This window comes from Pogoniulus pusillus, chromosome 29 (genome assembly GCF_015220805.1).
Source record: "Pogoniulus pusillus isolate bPogPus1 chromosome 29, bPogPus1.pri, whole genome shotgun sequence".
NCBI lineage: Eukaryota > Metazoa > Chordata > Aves > Piciformes > Lybiidae > Pogoniulus > Pogoniulus pusillus.
The window spans coordinates 5378798-5395447 of record NC_087292.1 but is presented as its reverse complement, the minus strand read 5'-3'; the positions used below and the strand labels follow the sequence as shown (position 1 = coordinate 5395447).

Genomic DNA, 16650 nt, shown 5'->3' with positions numbered 1-16650 from the left:
TGTAGTCATTGGTGCTTGATTGTGTACACCTTGTGTAGGAGCACTGTCCTCAGGTCTTCAGTTATGTTGGGTTTTGTGAGGTTGTTGCCATGAATTAGGACAACCTGTTAACGACATGCAGGCTGAACTCTGGCAGCTGGCCAAAGCTGCACAGTCTTGGCTTGTCTGCAGGTAATGCAGTTGTTCTTCAAGAACCTTATTGTGAGGCTTATGCCTCAATAGATGGTTTGAATCTGTTAAGCTCACTGTTTAAGTGCTCAACTCTTTTTGTTCAAGAAATATGCAATAGTGGTTCCTGTGGTGCTCTTCAAAGCATTAGAGTTCCTGGTAGCAAATCTCTGAAGCAAGGCAGCCAGTTATCTGAAACAGAGGCAATTCACTTAAGAGGGCAAATAGGAACTTGATTTGCTCCTAAAAAACTAAGTCTCAGGTCTTAGATAGCAACCACTAAAATAAGTAATTGTCTTATTTCGTGGAGGATTCCCACACTCAAAAAGAATGGTGTCAGAAGCCTGAATCCTCTGTAATATTTGCTGTTCTCCCTCCAGATATCCCAGACCTGAAGCAGAGACTGCAAGCTCTAAACCTCCTGATCTTGATTCTGCCAGAGCCCAACAGAAACACTCTAAAGGTAACTCACTACCTATTCTGGACTTAACTGGGAAACCACAATCCTGTTCCAGGTTTTTGTTCAAGGAAACTTCCCAGCTTTTGTGAATAATGTACATCATGCTACTTGTTTTGTTTCACTGACCTTGACAATACTGTATTAGAAACTGGTCACTGAACTTCCAGGTTGCAGGGACAGAATTGGCTGCAGTATAGCAACACAAAAAAACTAATTAGGTGATCTCCCCAGCAATTACCACAGCAGTTCCTTGAGCACTGTTAGTAGTGGATGTCTGAAGTCTCTTCATCTCCCTTTAGGCTCTACTTGAGTTCCTCAGCAAAGTGGTTGCCAGGGAGAACAACAACAAAATGAACCTCTGGAACGTTTCCACAGTCATGGCCCCAAATCTCTTCATGCACAAGGGGCTGCCAAACAAGATTCCTGAAGGGAAGGAGAAACAGCTGGCAGAGGGAGCAGCTGATGTCGTGCGGATGATGATCCACTACCAGGATTTACTCTGGACAGTGAGTTGTGCAGGTGTTCTGTAGTATGGTGTAGCACTGCCTTGGTCTGGTTAGAGCTGGGATAAGGGAAGGGAAATTTCATTGAATCATAGAATGGTTTAGGTTGGAAGGGATCTCAAAGATCATCCAGTTCCAGCCCCCCTCCCACTAGAACAGCTCACTCAAGGCCTCATCCAACCTGGTCTTGAACAGCTCTACGGAGGAACCATCCACAACCTCCCTGGGCAACCTGTTCCAGTGTTTCACCACCCTCACTGTAAAGAACTTCTTCCTAACATCTAGTTTAAATCTCCTCTATGACAGTTTAAACCCGTTACCCCTTGTCCTGTCATTAGAAGCCCTTGTCAGTAGTCCAGTTTCATTGGAATCAAATGTCTGTAGGCAAAACCTCAGGCTGAATTCCAAGACTACTTGTATTGACAGCACATAGATACTTAGAATGGTGTGGTCAGCAGGAGCAGGGAGGTCATTCTGCCCCTGTACTCTGCACTGGTTAGACCACACCTTGAGTACTGTGTTCAGTTCTGGGCCCCCCAGTTTAGGAAGGACACTGAGATGCTTGAGCGTGTCCAGAGAAGGGCGACGAGGCTGGGGAGAGGCCTTGAGCACAGCCCTATGAGGAGAGGCTGAGGGAGCTGGGATTGGTTAGCCTGGAGAAGAGGAGGCTCAGGGGAGACCTTATTGCTGTCTACAACTACTTGAAGGGTGGTTGTGGCCAGGAGGAGGTTGCTCTCTTCTCTCAGGTGGCCAGCACCAGAACAAGAGGACACAGCCTCAGGCTGCGCCAGGGGAAATTTAGGCTGGAGGTGAGGAGAAAGTTCTTCCCTGAGAGAGTCATTGGACACTGGAATGGGCTGCCCGGGGAGGTGGTGGAGGCAGTTCAAGGCAAGGTTGGACGTGGCACTTGGTGCCATGGTCTGGCCTTGAGCTCTGTGGTAAAGGGTTGGACTTGATGATCTGTGAGGTCTCTTCCAACCTTGGTGATACTGTGATACTGTGATACTTTGTCTAAGGAGCTTCATAAAGTGCTAGTTAGATTCTTAAATGGCATCCTTACACCTGCTTGATTTGTTTTAATTCCTCTTTTCTCTTCCTGCCCTGCCCAGGTCTCCTCTTTTCTGGTAGCCCAAGTGAGAAAGCTGAATGAGAGCAGCAGCAAACGGTACCAGTTCTGCGACAAGCGGATTAAAAACCTGCTGCGGAAGATACACGCTGATAAAGACAAGGTGGAGAAGAGCCAGGCAGAGGTGAGTTAGGGCTTGGAAAAACACAGCCCTCTCCTAAGTCAAATGCTTTCAGAACTTGGACAGCTGTTGAGGAGTGATGCTCTTTAGAGAGCAAAAGGTGGAAAAAAAATGCAGAACAAGCAGAAACATTTTCCCAGCCCCTTTTGGCCAAGCTGTAACAAAATCTCATCCCAACAGCAAGAGGACTAAATAAATTTGGGGCTACAAAACACTCTGAGATGCTGCATGGTTGCAAGGGTGGGTGAAAGAGACCAGGAGCAGAAATGCTGGTCTTAATCTCGTGTGAAGAGCAGAATTCATTGTGTCTCTAGATGTCCCATGTGAGTAGGTGGGTATGTCTGCCATGAGAAAGGCAGACTTGTTTTCATCCTCTTAATGCAAATACTGACACTACTGCAGCAGTATAAATGTGTGTGAGGTTGAGGTCTTTGCCACTTCGAATGAGAGAAGATTGTAAAGCAGAAGTTACTGCCACATCAGTTTGGTTATCAAATTTGGGAGAAGATTATTGGAGTCAATGTGCCTGTGTTTTTTGGTTGCCACTGTTAGTTGAATGAGGGTCAGACTGTAGGAGCTAGGTAACATCACACAATGCTGGATGTTCAAGTGTTGTGGAACAGTGGTGGTGCAACTGGGCTGCTCTAAGGACAGATGAGGTTTGCAGGTAGAATGTTTTGAAAGCTGAAATATGCAGTCCTGAAGAAGAGTTTGTGTTCACACAAGGGAGTACCTACCCAACCTTTCTATACAAGCTGGGATCATAGAATCCCACAGTGTGGGTAATGGAAGGGACCTTTTGGAGTTCTAGTCCAATCTCCCTGCTCAAGCAGTGTCACCCCCAAAACAGGTTGCCCAGGATCACGATGTTCTGGTAGGTTTGGAATCCCTCCAGAGAAGAAGACTTCACAACCTCTCTGGGCAGCCTGCTCCAGGGCTCTGGTACCCTCACAGCAAAGAATTTTTCCTGCTGTTCAGATGGAACCTCCTGGGTTCCAGCTTGTGCCCAGTGCCCCTTGTCCTGTCACTGGACACCACAAAAAATGAGTCTAGTCCCATCTGCTTGCACTCCTGCCCTTGAGGTATAGGTGAGCATTGATAGTCTCCAGAGATGATACATACTTAAAACCTGGCTGGTTAAAGTGGCATGCCACTGTTGAAGGTGCTGGCACTTCAGAGAGGACAGCTGCTGCTGCTCAGGGAGTCAGACAGATGAGCTGATGCTTTGCAAGCACCATTAGCACGCTTCTGTCAGTGATCTGTGCTGTTTCTGCAGTGGTTTAAGATTGCAAAATGAACTTGCTGCAGATGAGACTCCCTGAGAACAGTTCAGCATTCTCCACAAAAGTCATGAGAAGTGACTTTGTGAAGGAGTTGGTGAAAACAGCCTTGACAGAGCAGCTCAGGGAAGCATCTGAACTCAGCGCTTCCTCCTTCGGCTTGGTTTACAGCTGCCTTTCTGTAATTCAGCTGCCTCAAACTCCTCTTTCAGTAATTGAAAGGAATTCCAGAGAAATCTACCAGCCTCACGCACAACAGTTGGTCGATTTGTTTGCTTTTCTCCCTGACACATCCCATCTCCATCGGAACTTGTGTCGCTTCTCCTGCGGGTGCTGTGCTTGGGCAGCAGAGAGCAGCAGCGCACGCTGGTGGGGAGCAGCCTTTGCCTCCCCAGCCGCAGCGCCCATGGTTTCTTTACAGTGCTTACCTTGAGGCTTCACAGAGCCCCAGCATAGTCTAGAGGTTGGAAGGGACCTCTGGGGATCATCTAGTCCTGCTAAATCAGGGTCACCCACAGCAGATTGCTCAGAATCACAATGACCAGGTGAGTTTGGAATCTCTCCAGAGAAGGAGACTCCTCAACCTCTCTGGCCAGCCTGCTCCAGCAAAGATTTTCTTCTTGCTCAGATGGAACCTCCTGGGTTCTAGTTTGTGCCCATTGCCTCTTTGTCCTGTAACCTTCCAGTCTGGATTATGGATGGAAGTTGAGGCATAGGAAGTTCCATGTTGTGTCCTCACTGTGAGGATGACAGAACACTGGAACAGGCTGCCCAGGGGCTTGTGGAGTCTTCCTCTCTGAAGACTCCACAACCCCCTGCATGTGTTCCTGTGTGATCTGGTATAGGTGATCCTGCTGTGGCAGGGGGGTTGGACTGGATGAGCTTTCAAGTTCCCTTCCAGCCCCTGTGATAAGAAACAAACCCAAATTCTCTGAACACTTGGCTGGATAGGTTTAGTTCTCATACTCTCTGGTCTATTTTGAAACTTGCTGCTTTGGCAGTCTTTCTTCAAGCATCTCTTTCTTTTTAACTTGCTCAGCCTTCCAAGACTGTGAAAGTCCACGCTTCCCTTCTCCTGAAGGATTCCCTAGAAGTACATCTGAACAATGCAACCAGAGTTGCTGATGTCTTGAAGCAGTTTCAAAAGAACCTGTGCCAGAATGGCTGGAATATTGTTAACACTGTCAACCTTCTCAAGTGGTAAATGGCTTCTCTCTGGTTTGGATTGGTTTTTTTAAAGGAACAGAAGAATGACCAGGTGGCCTAGCTGTGAGTTTGTCTGATGTGGTGGCATGGTGAGGCCTTAGGAGACTGCTCTGCACTCCTTAATTCTAGCTGTTGGAAATAGTGTGTTAGATAGTAGCTTGGACTTGGTGATCTCGAGGATCTTTTCCAACCTGATGAACTCCATAGTTCTGCGAGGCAAGCTAATGTTAGTTCAACAATGATTTCTTCACTGTGCTCAGGAGGTCAGGAGTCCCCTCTGGGCTGCTGGATGGCAAATGAACTCCAGCAGTGTGTGCAAAGCCCTGCTGAATGGAAGGGAAAGTGGAATAACATTGACCTTCAACACAAATCCTCTGTAGCACTCCCAGTGGAAAACATCTACCCATGGGAGTTATTTGTCTGGAATAGTTACTTCCAGCCTGTGTGTCCTAATGTAGGAGCTTCCCAAATAAGCTCTGCAATTCCCTCTTCAGCTCCAGTGGTGAATTGCTGAAGTAACCCCAAAAAAATGAACAAAACACTTGCTCTGTCATCATGCCTGGGGACTGTGTTTAGTAGGTAAAGAGTGCATCTCCTGACTGTGTCTGTGGGCAGATGTCTGGATGAGCGTGGATGGGAAATTGGCTCAATACAGGTCAGCTAGGAGCAGTGGTAGCTTGTTAGTGCCAGAGTCTTCCTGCAGATGATCTCTTTAACTTACCAACAGTTCTGAAGGAGTACTCTCAGTGAGCTTTGGTGGTTGTGCCTGTTGCCTTCCTGTTGAAAAGTTAGTGTGTGCATATGCTGTGCTTCTCACTAAGTGAGGACCATCTGCCTCATTGTCTGTTTCTTTCTTTTCCACTTGGGGTGTCCTTTTCAGCAGTTGCACATCAGCAATGTCTCCCAACCATAGCCACTTGCTTCCTTGACCATTGTTGGTCTTGGAACCATAATCAGTTTGGGGGAAGACACTTTACTGAACACCTGACCTACCTTTTGCAGAGCTTTGTTCACTTAATTGTGTTTTCCTTCCCACAGTAACAACTCAGTGGACTGCACAAACTTGCTTCTGTATGAAGTGGGAGGCAATATTGGTAAGTCTAGGTGGCAGCATTCGCATGTTTATTAGGAATGAAAAGGGGATTGGTCATTTCATTCAGAAAAGGATGAGAGGAAACAACCTCCAGGGGAGGTTTAGATCAAACATTAGGAAAAGTATTTTAGAACAAGGCTGCCAAGGGAAGTGTTTGAGGCAGTATCCCTGCAGCTATTGAATGGGCTGCCCAGTGAGGTGGTGGAGTTGCCATCCCTGGAAGTGTTCAGGCAAAGACTGGATGAGACACTTAGTGCCATGGTCTGGTTGACTGGCTAGGGCTGGGGGATAGGTTGGACTGGCTGAGCTTGGAGGTCTCTTCCAACCTGCTTGATTCTGTGACTCTCTAAGTGTTACTTAGGGATGTGTTTAGTGATGGACTGTGCAGTGTTAGGTTTGTGGTTGGATCAATGATCTCCAAGGTGTTTTCCAACCTGGATGATTCTGTGATTCTGTATCCATTTTAAATGCCTAACTTCTCTTAGGAGGGAGTTTTAAAAAAGGATGAGATTTGGAGGGGAGTCAAAAAGTTAAAAGACAAATGAACAAGTGTGGGTTAACCTCACCTACATGAAACAAGCTCCTGGCTTCCTGGTTCACATCTTCCAGCCATCACTGCAAAGCCTTTACAGCAGGACTATGTGGGCAAGTTGAAGCTAGGACTTGCAAAGGTGTTAATGGATCTTACTGAGAAGCTGTTTGTCAAGAAAGGTGGAAACTCAAAGTCCAGAAGTCTCAAGAACAGAGCATGCAAAACTATCTATTTTAAAACCAAACCATACTCCCATTCCTTGACACACAGATATTAAGCTTCCTCTCCCCTCAAGGATAAAGATTCATGTTTTGAATGAAGTGTAGAACTCGGAACTATAAACTGCAGTAAGCTAAGTGAAGAGCAACTTCGTCCTATGCCTTGAGACTCAGTCACTGATTTCTACTCACCAGTAGGGTAATGCCATCAAGTGGAGAGGGAACTTTGACTGATATGATTGTAACAGTGGATTCAGGGAGTCTTAAAATGGAAGGGAATTCTCCTGCCTTATGACAGCTGCTTCTGGAGACTGTTGATTCCTAGAGGGCTTGGATTGCTCCTTAGAATTTCTCTTAGTAGCCACCTGTGGAACAAAAGCTTTGTTGCAGGAAGCAACTCAGTGTCTGCATTAGATCCCTAACATATTTCAGGATGGTTTTCAAGAGCTGAAGTCCTTGGGTATCAGAGCAGAGTACCTTTCCACAGAGCTCAAAGCTTGGGCTTAATGTAGTCTTAAGAAGCATACCTTAACACAAACACAACTACTACAACTGAACATGAATACTACTGCCTTAACCCAAATAACTACAACTTCTCCACATCTGTGGAAGCACTGCTGAGTAGTTGTGATATGGACATTTCTGTGAACAAATACCAGATTTTAGAGGGGAAAGGAACCCCCTAACCCTAGCAACTAGAGAACTCAGGATACAAAAAATGTTTGGTTTACTATTTATTTTTTTCCCTTTGAACCTGTTTTGATAGGTGAACACTGCCTGGACCCAGACACTTACCTCTTAGACCTGTACCACATCAACCCCCATGCAGAGTGGATAATTAAGCAAAATCCATCTTATCCTCGAGTGTTCTAAGGAAAGCAGGAGTGAAGTGAAGCATTTAGTTGATGTTTTTTGGAAGGCATGGACAAAAACATGCGAAGATGTTCCTGGTTTAGTCCCAGACTGGACAATGCTTGTGTCATTGAAGGAAAAGCAGCTTTGTGTGCTGCTTCCACAGCAGCTGGCTGTGAGTTCAGCAGCCTGCATGCCAGCAGGGTGTTGAGAGCAGGCAGCAGTTATTGGTGTGTAGCAGAATTTGCAGGGGGTATGAATTATTCTTGTCAAAATAACCCCCCTCAAAACAAGCCCTGCAAACAAAGCTACAGTGATTGTGCAGCAAAGTTGAAATGTTTCATCTCTTACACCATGAAGGTGTCAGTTCTGGATTTACTCTTTCTTTTGGTGACTTCTTTGAGAAGAGACAGTCAAGGCTGCAGTGGTACTAATGGTGTCCCTTTGGTAAGATCCACCCTTGACTCTTGCACATCATGAGAAATTGTGGTCTTGTCTTTCACTAAGTAAGACACTGCTGTATTCTTTGAAGAGTGAGAAAGGATGCTTCCAAAAAGGTCAGAGGGGATGTGAGGCCAACATCCTGTACTGCAATGAGTGTAACTAAATACATACATGCAGAAGAAAGTAACTTGCCTTGGAATAAATATGAGCTGGACAGCAGCCTTTTATATGTACAGTGTGATAGGACACATGTCTGGCCCACACAGCTCTGCTGGCAGGTTGCCACTGATGAGGGCAAACCATCCACTGATCTTGCTGGACAACCTGTTTGTCAACAGATGGCCAAAGAAACACTCTGAAGTGAACTTGAGGTTAGTAATCTGACCTGGCCATCTGAACTAAACTTCTTTTTGGAAGACTCTGGGAGGATGCAGATAAAACACTTCCTGCCTAAGATGTGCAGTGGCTGAAAGAAGAGATCCAGGCCTTTTTCTGTTTGCACAGTGTACCCACTGCTGAGCCTTGGCTGCTGTGGCTGCATGTTCACATCCCCCACAGCACAGCATGATGGCTGGAGAAGAGAAGACTTGCACCTTGCATGACTGCATAGTCGTCCTCTGACCTCACCTCAAATTAGGCTGTGACTGTGCAAGAGGAGTGCGGAAGTGCTCAGCTGGAATACCCTCGTGTGAGGAGCCCTACTCTGCAGTTGAGGGGGTGGAACTTGCACCCTTTCTGACCATGCTGATGATTTTTTTTTATAGACTGTTTTTAAACACTTTGGTATTTATTCCTGTGGCAGAAGCAGGGCTGCCCTGCAAGCGTATACTCCAAGGATTTCATTTGCCAAACCCTAGCTGCACTAGTGACAATCTCCAGTATTATTTCCTTTGTTCAGTGTATTTGTCTCCATTGCAGTCTGAACTTACCTTCCTCTGCTCTTTTTTAACCTCAGGCTGATATGTGGCTGTCTCCATTCAGTATCTCCAAGTCCTAGTCTCTATTGTAAGGACATTTCATTCTGTGGCTTCTTTGTCCATGTGGTTAAGATCCTTGAGGAACAGCTGAGCTGTAGTCCACATGGATTCTGACCTGTTGTATGTAATGTGTGAGTGGTGCTCATGTCTTCAAATGATGCTTGTATTAGAGAATCTGTCTATATTTTTGGTTGAGATGATGCAGATGGACTGAGTGATGGAATCATCTTCACTGAAAACCCATCATGCAAAAGAACTCCCCTTCCAAGCCTGACCTAGAATCCCAGAGCCAAGACCTCTGGAGGTACTACTGTTGTTATGGACTTAAATTGTACCTGAAAGAGTCTGATATTTGTCCTTGAGGCTGGATGTTTTGTGGCTTTTGGGTTGACCAAGCTGCTTTAAAACTGAGCATTAAAAACTGATGGTACCTATTCACTCATCACTTCTGGGGAGCTTTGTTGCAGTGATGGAGCTTAGCAAAGAGCCAGTGCCGGAGTTTATGATACTCTTAAGAGAAGTACCCAACACAGAGTATCAGTGAGAGAGAGAGAGGGGAACCTCTTCCCACTCAAAGATCCCTTGTAAGCTAAATTGCATCCATGCAAATCACATAATGCTGCATTTCCCCCCCACGCCTCACGAGGGGACAAGGCTGTGTCACTGCTGCTCTGAAGGGGTGCAGGTGACACCAAAACCCATGTGAATCAGTGCTGTGAAAGCCAAGTTGGTGGGAGAATCTCATGAGACAAATATCAGCTCTCAAATTAGAAAGAAGAGCAAAAAAACCCCACCCCACAACTAAACTTCTCCCTTTCCTGATGATGGTTATGCTCCTGAACTCTTTCTTCCTCTCTCTGTTCCAAGAAATATGACTTTTTCCATCACTGAGGTGCAGCCTGCTTCCAAATGCTGACTTTTAGTACCCTTTTTTATTTGACCAGTTTTTAATTCTGTATTTAAAATTCATTTATTCAACAAAACAATAAAAGCATAACAAAAATCTCTTGGCTGAGGTTTCATTAGTGTCTGAAGATGAGTTAGCCTGGCAAGTGCCACCTTGCCTGTGAATGCCCAGATGTGCCTCATGCCTGAGGAGACCTGGATGGAAGTTTCATGTTAAAGCTTCTGGAGAGGTTTCTCCTTGGATCCTGTGGGGGAGTGGTGAGAGCAGGATCCACGAGGAGGAAGCATAGGTCAGTGTTGGGTGTAGAAAGCCCGGAGAAAGGTTGGTATAGCTGTGTCCTGGATACCACAAAATTCCTCTCCCTCCGTGGTTTGAAAGGGAGAGGAAAGGTGTGAAAAACCTGTTTTCCCCCCCCAGCCCTGCAGGCTTGTAGCAGGGAGGAGCAAAGGCCCCCTCCAGCACGAGGGATGCCCTGTGCAGATGCCCACGCTGGAATCAGGCTGGGGACTGGCTGTGGTCTTCGTGCCTAGGGAGTGGTAACTCAGCTCTTTGTCTAGAAAAGGGGTAAATATTGGGGTGCTTCCTGCCTTAGAGTTCTCCCCCGCCTGGATAGTGCCTGCAGAGCATCCCCTGGCACTGTGAAGGACAAGCCCCTGAGGAACAGGACCGTCCCTGCTTAGGATGGCTTCTCACCATAAGCACTCCTCTGTGCAAGCTTAATGGGCCTAAGAGCCTGGGATGTCTTTGGGAAGAGAGCGAGCTGAGGAGCATCTGGACTGCCCTTTCAGCCAGCCTGACACACCTGTGAGTAAACTTTCTGCTCAGCCTGATTAATAGTGGGGAATGCTCTGTTTATAGCTTAGCCTTTTCCATTTCCTGACTTCTGACATAGCCAGATTTACCTATAGCAGCTTTTGTAAGATATTCTCAATCAAACTGAGTCTGCTAATTAAATTAGTGTCTGTATGTACTTTTGGGAGCAGGTTTCAGGAAAATAAAACAACTCTATTTTTATTTATATTCCTGACTGTGCTATGTTAATTCCCTGTCTTCACAACAGGCTGAAGGTCTGTAAGCACCAAGGATTAGTGACTTCTGAAGGAAGAAGAGCTGCTGTTAAAAATTGAAGCTGGAGAAAAGATGTCCCCTGGCTCACAAGAGATCCTCTTCTCACCCTTCAGTCCCTTCTCTGCTGAGACCGTGCTCAGTAACCTGTGTGCTGGGAGGCCTGGCCAAGCTGCCCATGAATGACAAGAATGGAACCTGAATCTCTGATTAAATAGTGGCTAATGCTGTAGTGCTCAAGAGCCAGTGATGAAATGTGTCACACATCCCCTGCTATCAGTTTAAAACCAGTAACAGCAGCAGCCTGTCCAGTATTGCTGAGAGAAGCACAGGACTTGCTCTCCCATCCAGAAAAAGGGAAGGGAGGAGGATCCAAGCAGCTTTAGAAAGCTCTGGGAGCAATTATCTGAGGAAAACAGCAGCGTATCAAACTCTTTTCACCCATTCATCTTCAGTAGCATCGAAGTGCTAATCTCTCCCACCTCCCAAGGGCCTTCCTTGACTGGTCATTGCACAGCTCTGGCCCCCAGGCAGAACAAAAGCCCAGTGTGTATCCTGCATGTAACTTGGAGTTGTATGTGGAGATAATGGGACATGGCATAAAAGGGTCTTGCCAGTGTTGGTTAAACATGTTTGTGGATGAAGTGGAACTGAAATATCACCTATTATAAAGGAAAAAAAAACCCCAAGTTAGTTGCCTGAGGAAAAAAGTCTTTGCAGAAATACAGCCTGCTCAGGGGAGCAAAGGAAGCTTCAACTGCAGCCCCAATTCTCTCCACCTGTCCAGCTTTCAGATCATTTTTCTGGCCTTGACTGGAACTGTGCCAGCAGATCCAGAAGAAGACACAAAAATGATTCAAGGATTTGAACCTCTCTGCTGTGAGGCCAGGCTGGGAGAGCTGGGGTTGTTCAGCTCGAGGAGGAGAAGGCTCTGAGGAGATATTATAGTGGCATTTTGGTGCTTAAAGGGGCTGAACAGAAAGATGGGGGCAGAAAGTTTAGCAGGGTCTGTTGTGACAGACAAGGGGTGATCGTTTGAAACTAAAAGAGGGGTATTTAGACTAGAGATGATTCTATAACAGCTTGTAGCTTGCACTGAAACAGGAATTTTTGGAGCCTCATCTGAAGTTTCAGAGGTCTGAGGAGCACAGTGGTGTGTAACACGCTCATATTAGCTCCTGTCTCAGTCCTTTTACCTGCCTAGTGAGTGCAGGTGGAGAAAGTTGCTCTAATCTGTGCTGATGACTCTCTAATAAGCCTTCTCTGGACACAAGAGGCAGCCAGAAAGTGGAATAATTGCCTTTTACTTATAACAAACCAGCAGAGCTGGCCCAGGGTTTCAAGAGAGACAATTAAAGACATTGCATTGTTTGCTTCAAAAGGAGACATAGACCTGGGGGGTTCCCTAATAGCCCTCCTGGTCCTTCGCCGCGCTCGTGGAGCGCCTTGTTGTGGGTTGCATTTATTATGAGGCACTTATTATCCCTAATTATGAAGCTGGGGGGAGGTCTCTCAGTAACAGGCGAATTTGTGACTTGATGAACACTCAGCTGCTTGTATTTAAGACAAAATTACTGTGATTAACAAATCGATCAACCCTACTTTCAGGTTGCCTGGCTGGGACAGAACAAATGGGCTAAATGAGAGCTGTTTAGCACAGAGGTGGAGGAAGGGGTTTGCAGATCTCAGGGTAACACAGGCTTAGAGGATTATTATTGTTATTATTTTTTTCTTCACACTCTGCTTTTAATGGTAATGTCCCATAATTGTCTCTTTTTAGGTATTTCAGCCTCCAACAAAAAGCACTCAAGCTGTGCTTTCTTCAGCTCAGCCTGGCAGAGCCAGGGCCAGTGAGTAGCCAGGAGGGTTGGCTTGTTTTGCCCTAAATATGGAGCAGAGGTGGGTTGGATTCCCTGAGTGTTCTCCTCACCTGTGATTCTTATCTGTGCATCTGCAGAATGTAGGTCTTGGAATCACAGAAACACAGACTTGTTCCAGCTGGGAAAGACCTCCAAGGTCATTGAGCTCAACCATTCAGCATGGCCATTAAGCCACGTTCCAAAGTGCAGTGTTCAAAGAGTAATGCTGAGAGCAAGGCTAATCCTTCAGGTTGTTGTATGGGTGGCAGATGTTGCCTGCTGTGATTCCTCCAGCTGCTTTGCTGTCCAACACCACCTCCCTGGGCAGCCCATTCCAATGGGAAATCACTCTCTCTGTGAAGAACTTCTTCCTAACATCCAGCCTAGACCTACCCTGGCACAACTTGAGACTGTGTCCCCTTGTTCTATTGCTGGTTGCCTGGGAGAAGAGGCCACCCCCCACCTGGCTACAATGCCCCTTCAGGTAGTTGTAGACAGTAATAAGATCACCCCTGAGCCTCCTCTTCTCCAGGCTAAACAGGCCCAGCTCCCTCAACCTCTCTTCATAGGGTTTGTGCTCCAGGCCCCTCACCAGCTTTGTTGCCCTTCTCTGGACATGTTCCAGCACCTAAACATCTTTCTTGAATTGAGGGGCCCAGAACTGGACTGGATGATCTTGGAGGTCTTTTCCAACCTGGTTGATTCTATGATTCTATGTCTTTTTAACCCTGGCCAATCCTCCCAGCTCTCCTTTGTGGCAGTGGGTACCGTCTCCATAGCAGATCCATGGTCTGTCAGGCTGCACCTGGCTTGTGCTGGGTGTGTACAAGTAACACAGGGTGTAGAACAGTCACCAGGCTTTGAATTCATGGCCTGGCTTATTTCATGGGAGTTTCCTCATGGAAACACCACTTGGAGCTGCATGCTCTCTACAAAGATGTTCAGCTGCAGGAACTTGTCCCTGTTGAAGCTCTTGAGGTGTGTCTGTGCACAGGTCCTCAGCCCATCCTCAGTGTCTTCTCACTCCAGGGCTGTTTGGCACATGAAGTTAAGGTGATGCTGTGAAGTAGACAAGATACTGGAAGGATTCTTTCCATTTTGCTGTGTTCTCTCATGTGAAACAAACTGGTAAAGGGTAGATCTGCTATAGCAGGAGAAAGCAGCTTTAGCTGTCAGCATGGGAATGGAGAGGGTAGCTCAGTGCCAGAAATGGGGCAGTCCCTATGGTTGATTCCATGAAGGGCAGATCTGGCAGTGATGGAGGAAGAATAGGTCCCAGTTACAAAATGGGACTGCTTCAACATCAGCTAATTGCTCTTACAGGAGGGTGAAGATGTCTATGGTGGAAGCTGGTGCCCCTTGCTGCTGCTGGTTCTGGCTACACCTATTCATCGAGCAGAAGAGGGGTTTGCTTACACATGCTGGCTAAGAAAATCATGGTTGGATTTATTTCAACATACTCTTAAAAGAAATAATCTGGAAGTGCCTCAAGGGACTGGAACTGCTTATCCTGGTGAGTTGTCTTCATCCAGTCTCTCTTCCCATATACTGGGGGGAGGTTTATCCTTGCTGTCCCCAAATCCACAACTCTGCTGTGATAAGGGTGTTGCATCTTGTGAATAAATGGGTGCTGGAGGATGTCTGGCTTGGTGTCTCATGCTGGTGGCTCAAGGTTTCAGAGGGCCATGTAGATGTGGTGCTCAGGGATATGGCTTTGTGATATACTTGATAGAGAAGGGTTAATGTTTGGAATCAATGATCTTGAGGTTTTTTTCCAGCCTAAATGGTTCTCGGATGCTATGGTGTGTGTGGCTGCCCTCTGTTGCCGAGGCTGGCTGTGTCTGTCAGCTGTTTTGCTGCTCTTCTCCAACCCCATCCATCGCTCTCCACTGGGCTTTTCCTCTGCTCAGCTCGGGAACCATCCCTGGCTGGAGGCTACAACGAGTCACTGCTGCAACTGTCACATACACGCAAGGAAAACCCGTGTTGAGCCGTCAAAGGCAGAGCCAAGAGCATTTGAAAGCTTCATTAGCAGGGCTTTGTTCTGAGGGTGCAGCCAGGCGGGGAAATAATGCTGTGAGCGTTATCAGCCATGTGCAGGAGGTGGTTGCGTAGCAACCCCATTGGGGTACCGCACTGCTGCTCCTCCAGCAAAAAGAAATACTCATTTTCCTCAATTTAGAGGCACTGCAAACAGGAATTCATTACTGATGAAGGATTCACTCAGATTTTACAACTGAGGAGATGGCAGGTGCTGGCAGCCTCCTTTGTACCTCCGTTGTGTAGGTACAAACTCAGGGGTTAAATGACCCCAGGACAATCGAGGGCTGGCTGCTGGTTTTCAGCCCTTGGTCCTGCTTGAAATGGGATGAGGACTGGAAAATGCACTTTCCCTTTCAGGCTTGAAGTAAAGGCATCTCTAGGAGCCCTCCTTGGTACCATGGCAGTTGTTGGAGGTGAGAAAGGTGACCATGTTTCCTTTTCTCTCAGCCCCCTTCAGAGAGTCAAGAGCAGAAGGGGAGTGGTTCTCCTACTGTATCTCCATACCAGGCTGGAGAAGTGGTCAGAGCAGCTTCCCATCTGCAATACCTATGAAGATGCTCAGGGCTGTTGGATGAGTGGCTAGGAAATGGATTCACCAACCTGCTTCATGGCTGGAATCTTGGATGGTGAGATTGAGGTGAAGGGACCTTGACCAGGATTGTTGTGAAGAGTATCATTATGTGGCCCAAGCAGTGAGCCAGGCACAGGCAGCAAGTGACAGGAAGAGAGCAAATGGCCTGAAGTTGCACCAGGGCAAGTTTAGGCTGGGTATTAGGAAACATCTCTTCCCTGAAAACGTGGTCAAGCTGTGGGACAGGCAGCCCAGGGCAGTGGTGGACTCCCTGTTCCTGCAGGGGCTTTAAAGCCACATAGTAGATGTGGTGACTTGGCAGTGCTGAGTTAATGCTTGGCCTTGATGATCTTAAAAGTTTCTTTAGTTTCAACAGTGAAATGATTCTCTGATTCTACAGTTAAGAAACAATTCCCAGCACTGAGGAGTGGGATTGCCAAGTGTGCAGGCAGGACAGTGAATCCCACCATCTGCCTGTCCTGCTGCAGCTCAGTTTACACAGAAGGGGCACGAAGAGCCTTACCCAGCTTCACCTTTGGTGCATCTGGTGTAGGAACAGCAGTGTGGTAGAGGCAGTCTGCCCTGAAAGAGGAACTGAGCTGCTGGGGCACCATCTGGGCATCCCTACTGGATGTGCTGAGATGTGAGCTTGGTACAGGGAAGCTCACTGTCCATGTTAATCTGGGCAGGGCATCTGGCTTTCCAAGGGAACTCACATGCAGCACCTACGCTGCTCTCTGGGTGCCCCAGACAGTGCTAGCACAGCAGGGCCATGCCTGAGTGCTATCAAGGGAAGGTGTTCAGCAGGGAATTAATAGCTACATGGGTATTTATTTGGCTTCTACAGCTCTGCACAGTCAGGGCTTTAGAATCAGTTTGGCTGATTAAATCCGTTTTCAGAGCTGCACCCCTGCTAGGCTCACGTAACAGCTGAGGTAAGAAGTTGTACTCCATACACTCTAGGGACCTTCTAGACTGCTATTTCTCTGCACTGTTAAAGTCCCAGCAGATGGCTGGCAGGTTAAAATCACGGATAAGAACAAGGGCAAGTGACCCTTCACCTGACTCCCCTTCTCTGCTGGTGACAGAGCATCTGCTGTAGATGGGCCCTGGACACAAGCTAAACATAGACACCTGATGAGCTGGTGCATTAAGTGCAAGAAGGTCACTTAAACAGAAGGAGAAACTTGTTTGCTGTGAGGCTGCTGGAGCCCTGAAGCAGGCT

At 47.1% G+C, this 16650-nt stretch overlaps 1 protein-coding gene across 5 annotated transcripts in view; it reads left to right on the top strand.

Moving 5' to 3' along the window:
* Nucleotides 1–16650, top strand: part of ARHGAP40 (Rho GTPase activating protein 40) — a 69733-nt gene that overhangs the window by 36042 nt on the left and 17041 nt on the right. For 2 of the 5 annotated variants that reach the window (XM_064167540.1, XM_064167541.1), the window contains exons 10-15: nucleotides 549–631; nucleotides 928–1134; nucleotides 2241–2381; nucleotides 4698–4858; nucleotides 5903–5958; nucleotides 7474–9983. In XM_064167540.1, the coding sequence (XP_064023610.1) occupies nucleotides 549–631; nucleotides 928–1134; nucleotides 2241–2381; nucleotides 4698–4858; nucleotides 5903–5958; nucleotides 7474–7580 (755 nt within the window). In that variant the 3' untranslated portion in view covers nucleotides 7581–9983. Of the gene's footprint in view, nucleotides 1–548; nucleotides 632–927; nucleotides 1135–2240; nucleotides 2382–4697; nucleotides 4859–5902; nucleotides 5959–7473; nucleotides 9984–12732; nucleotides 12852–14134; nucleotides 14394–16650 lie in introns of those variants that run through there. The other 3 variants (XR_010307627.1, XM_064167542.1, XR_010307628.1) reach the window with 3 other exon arrangements.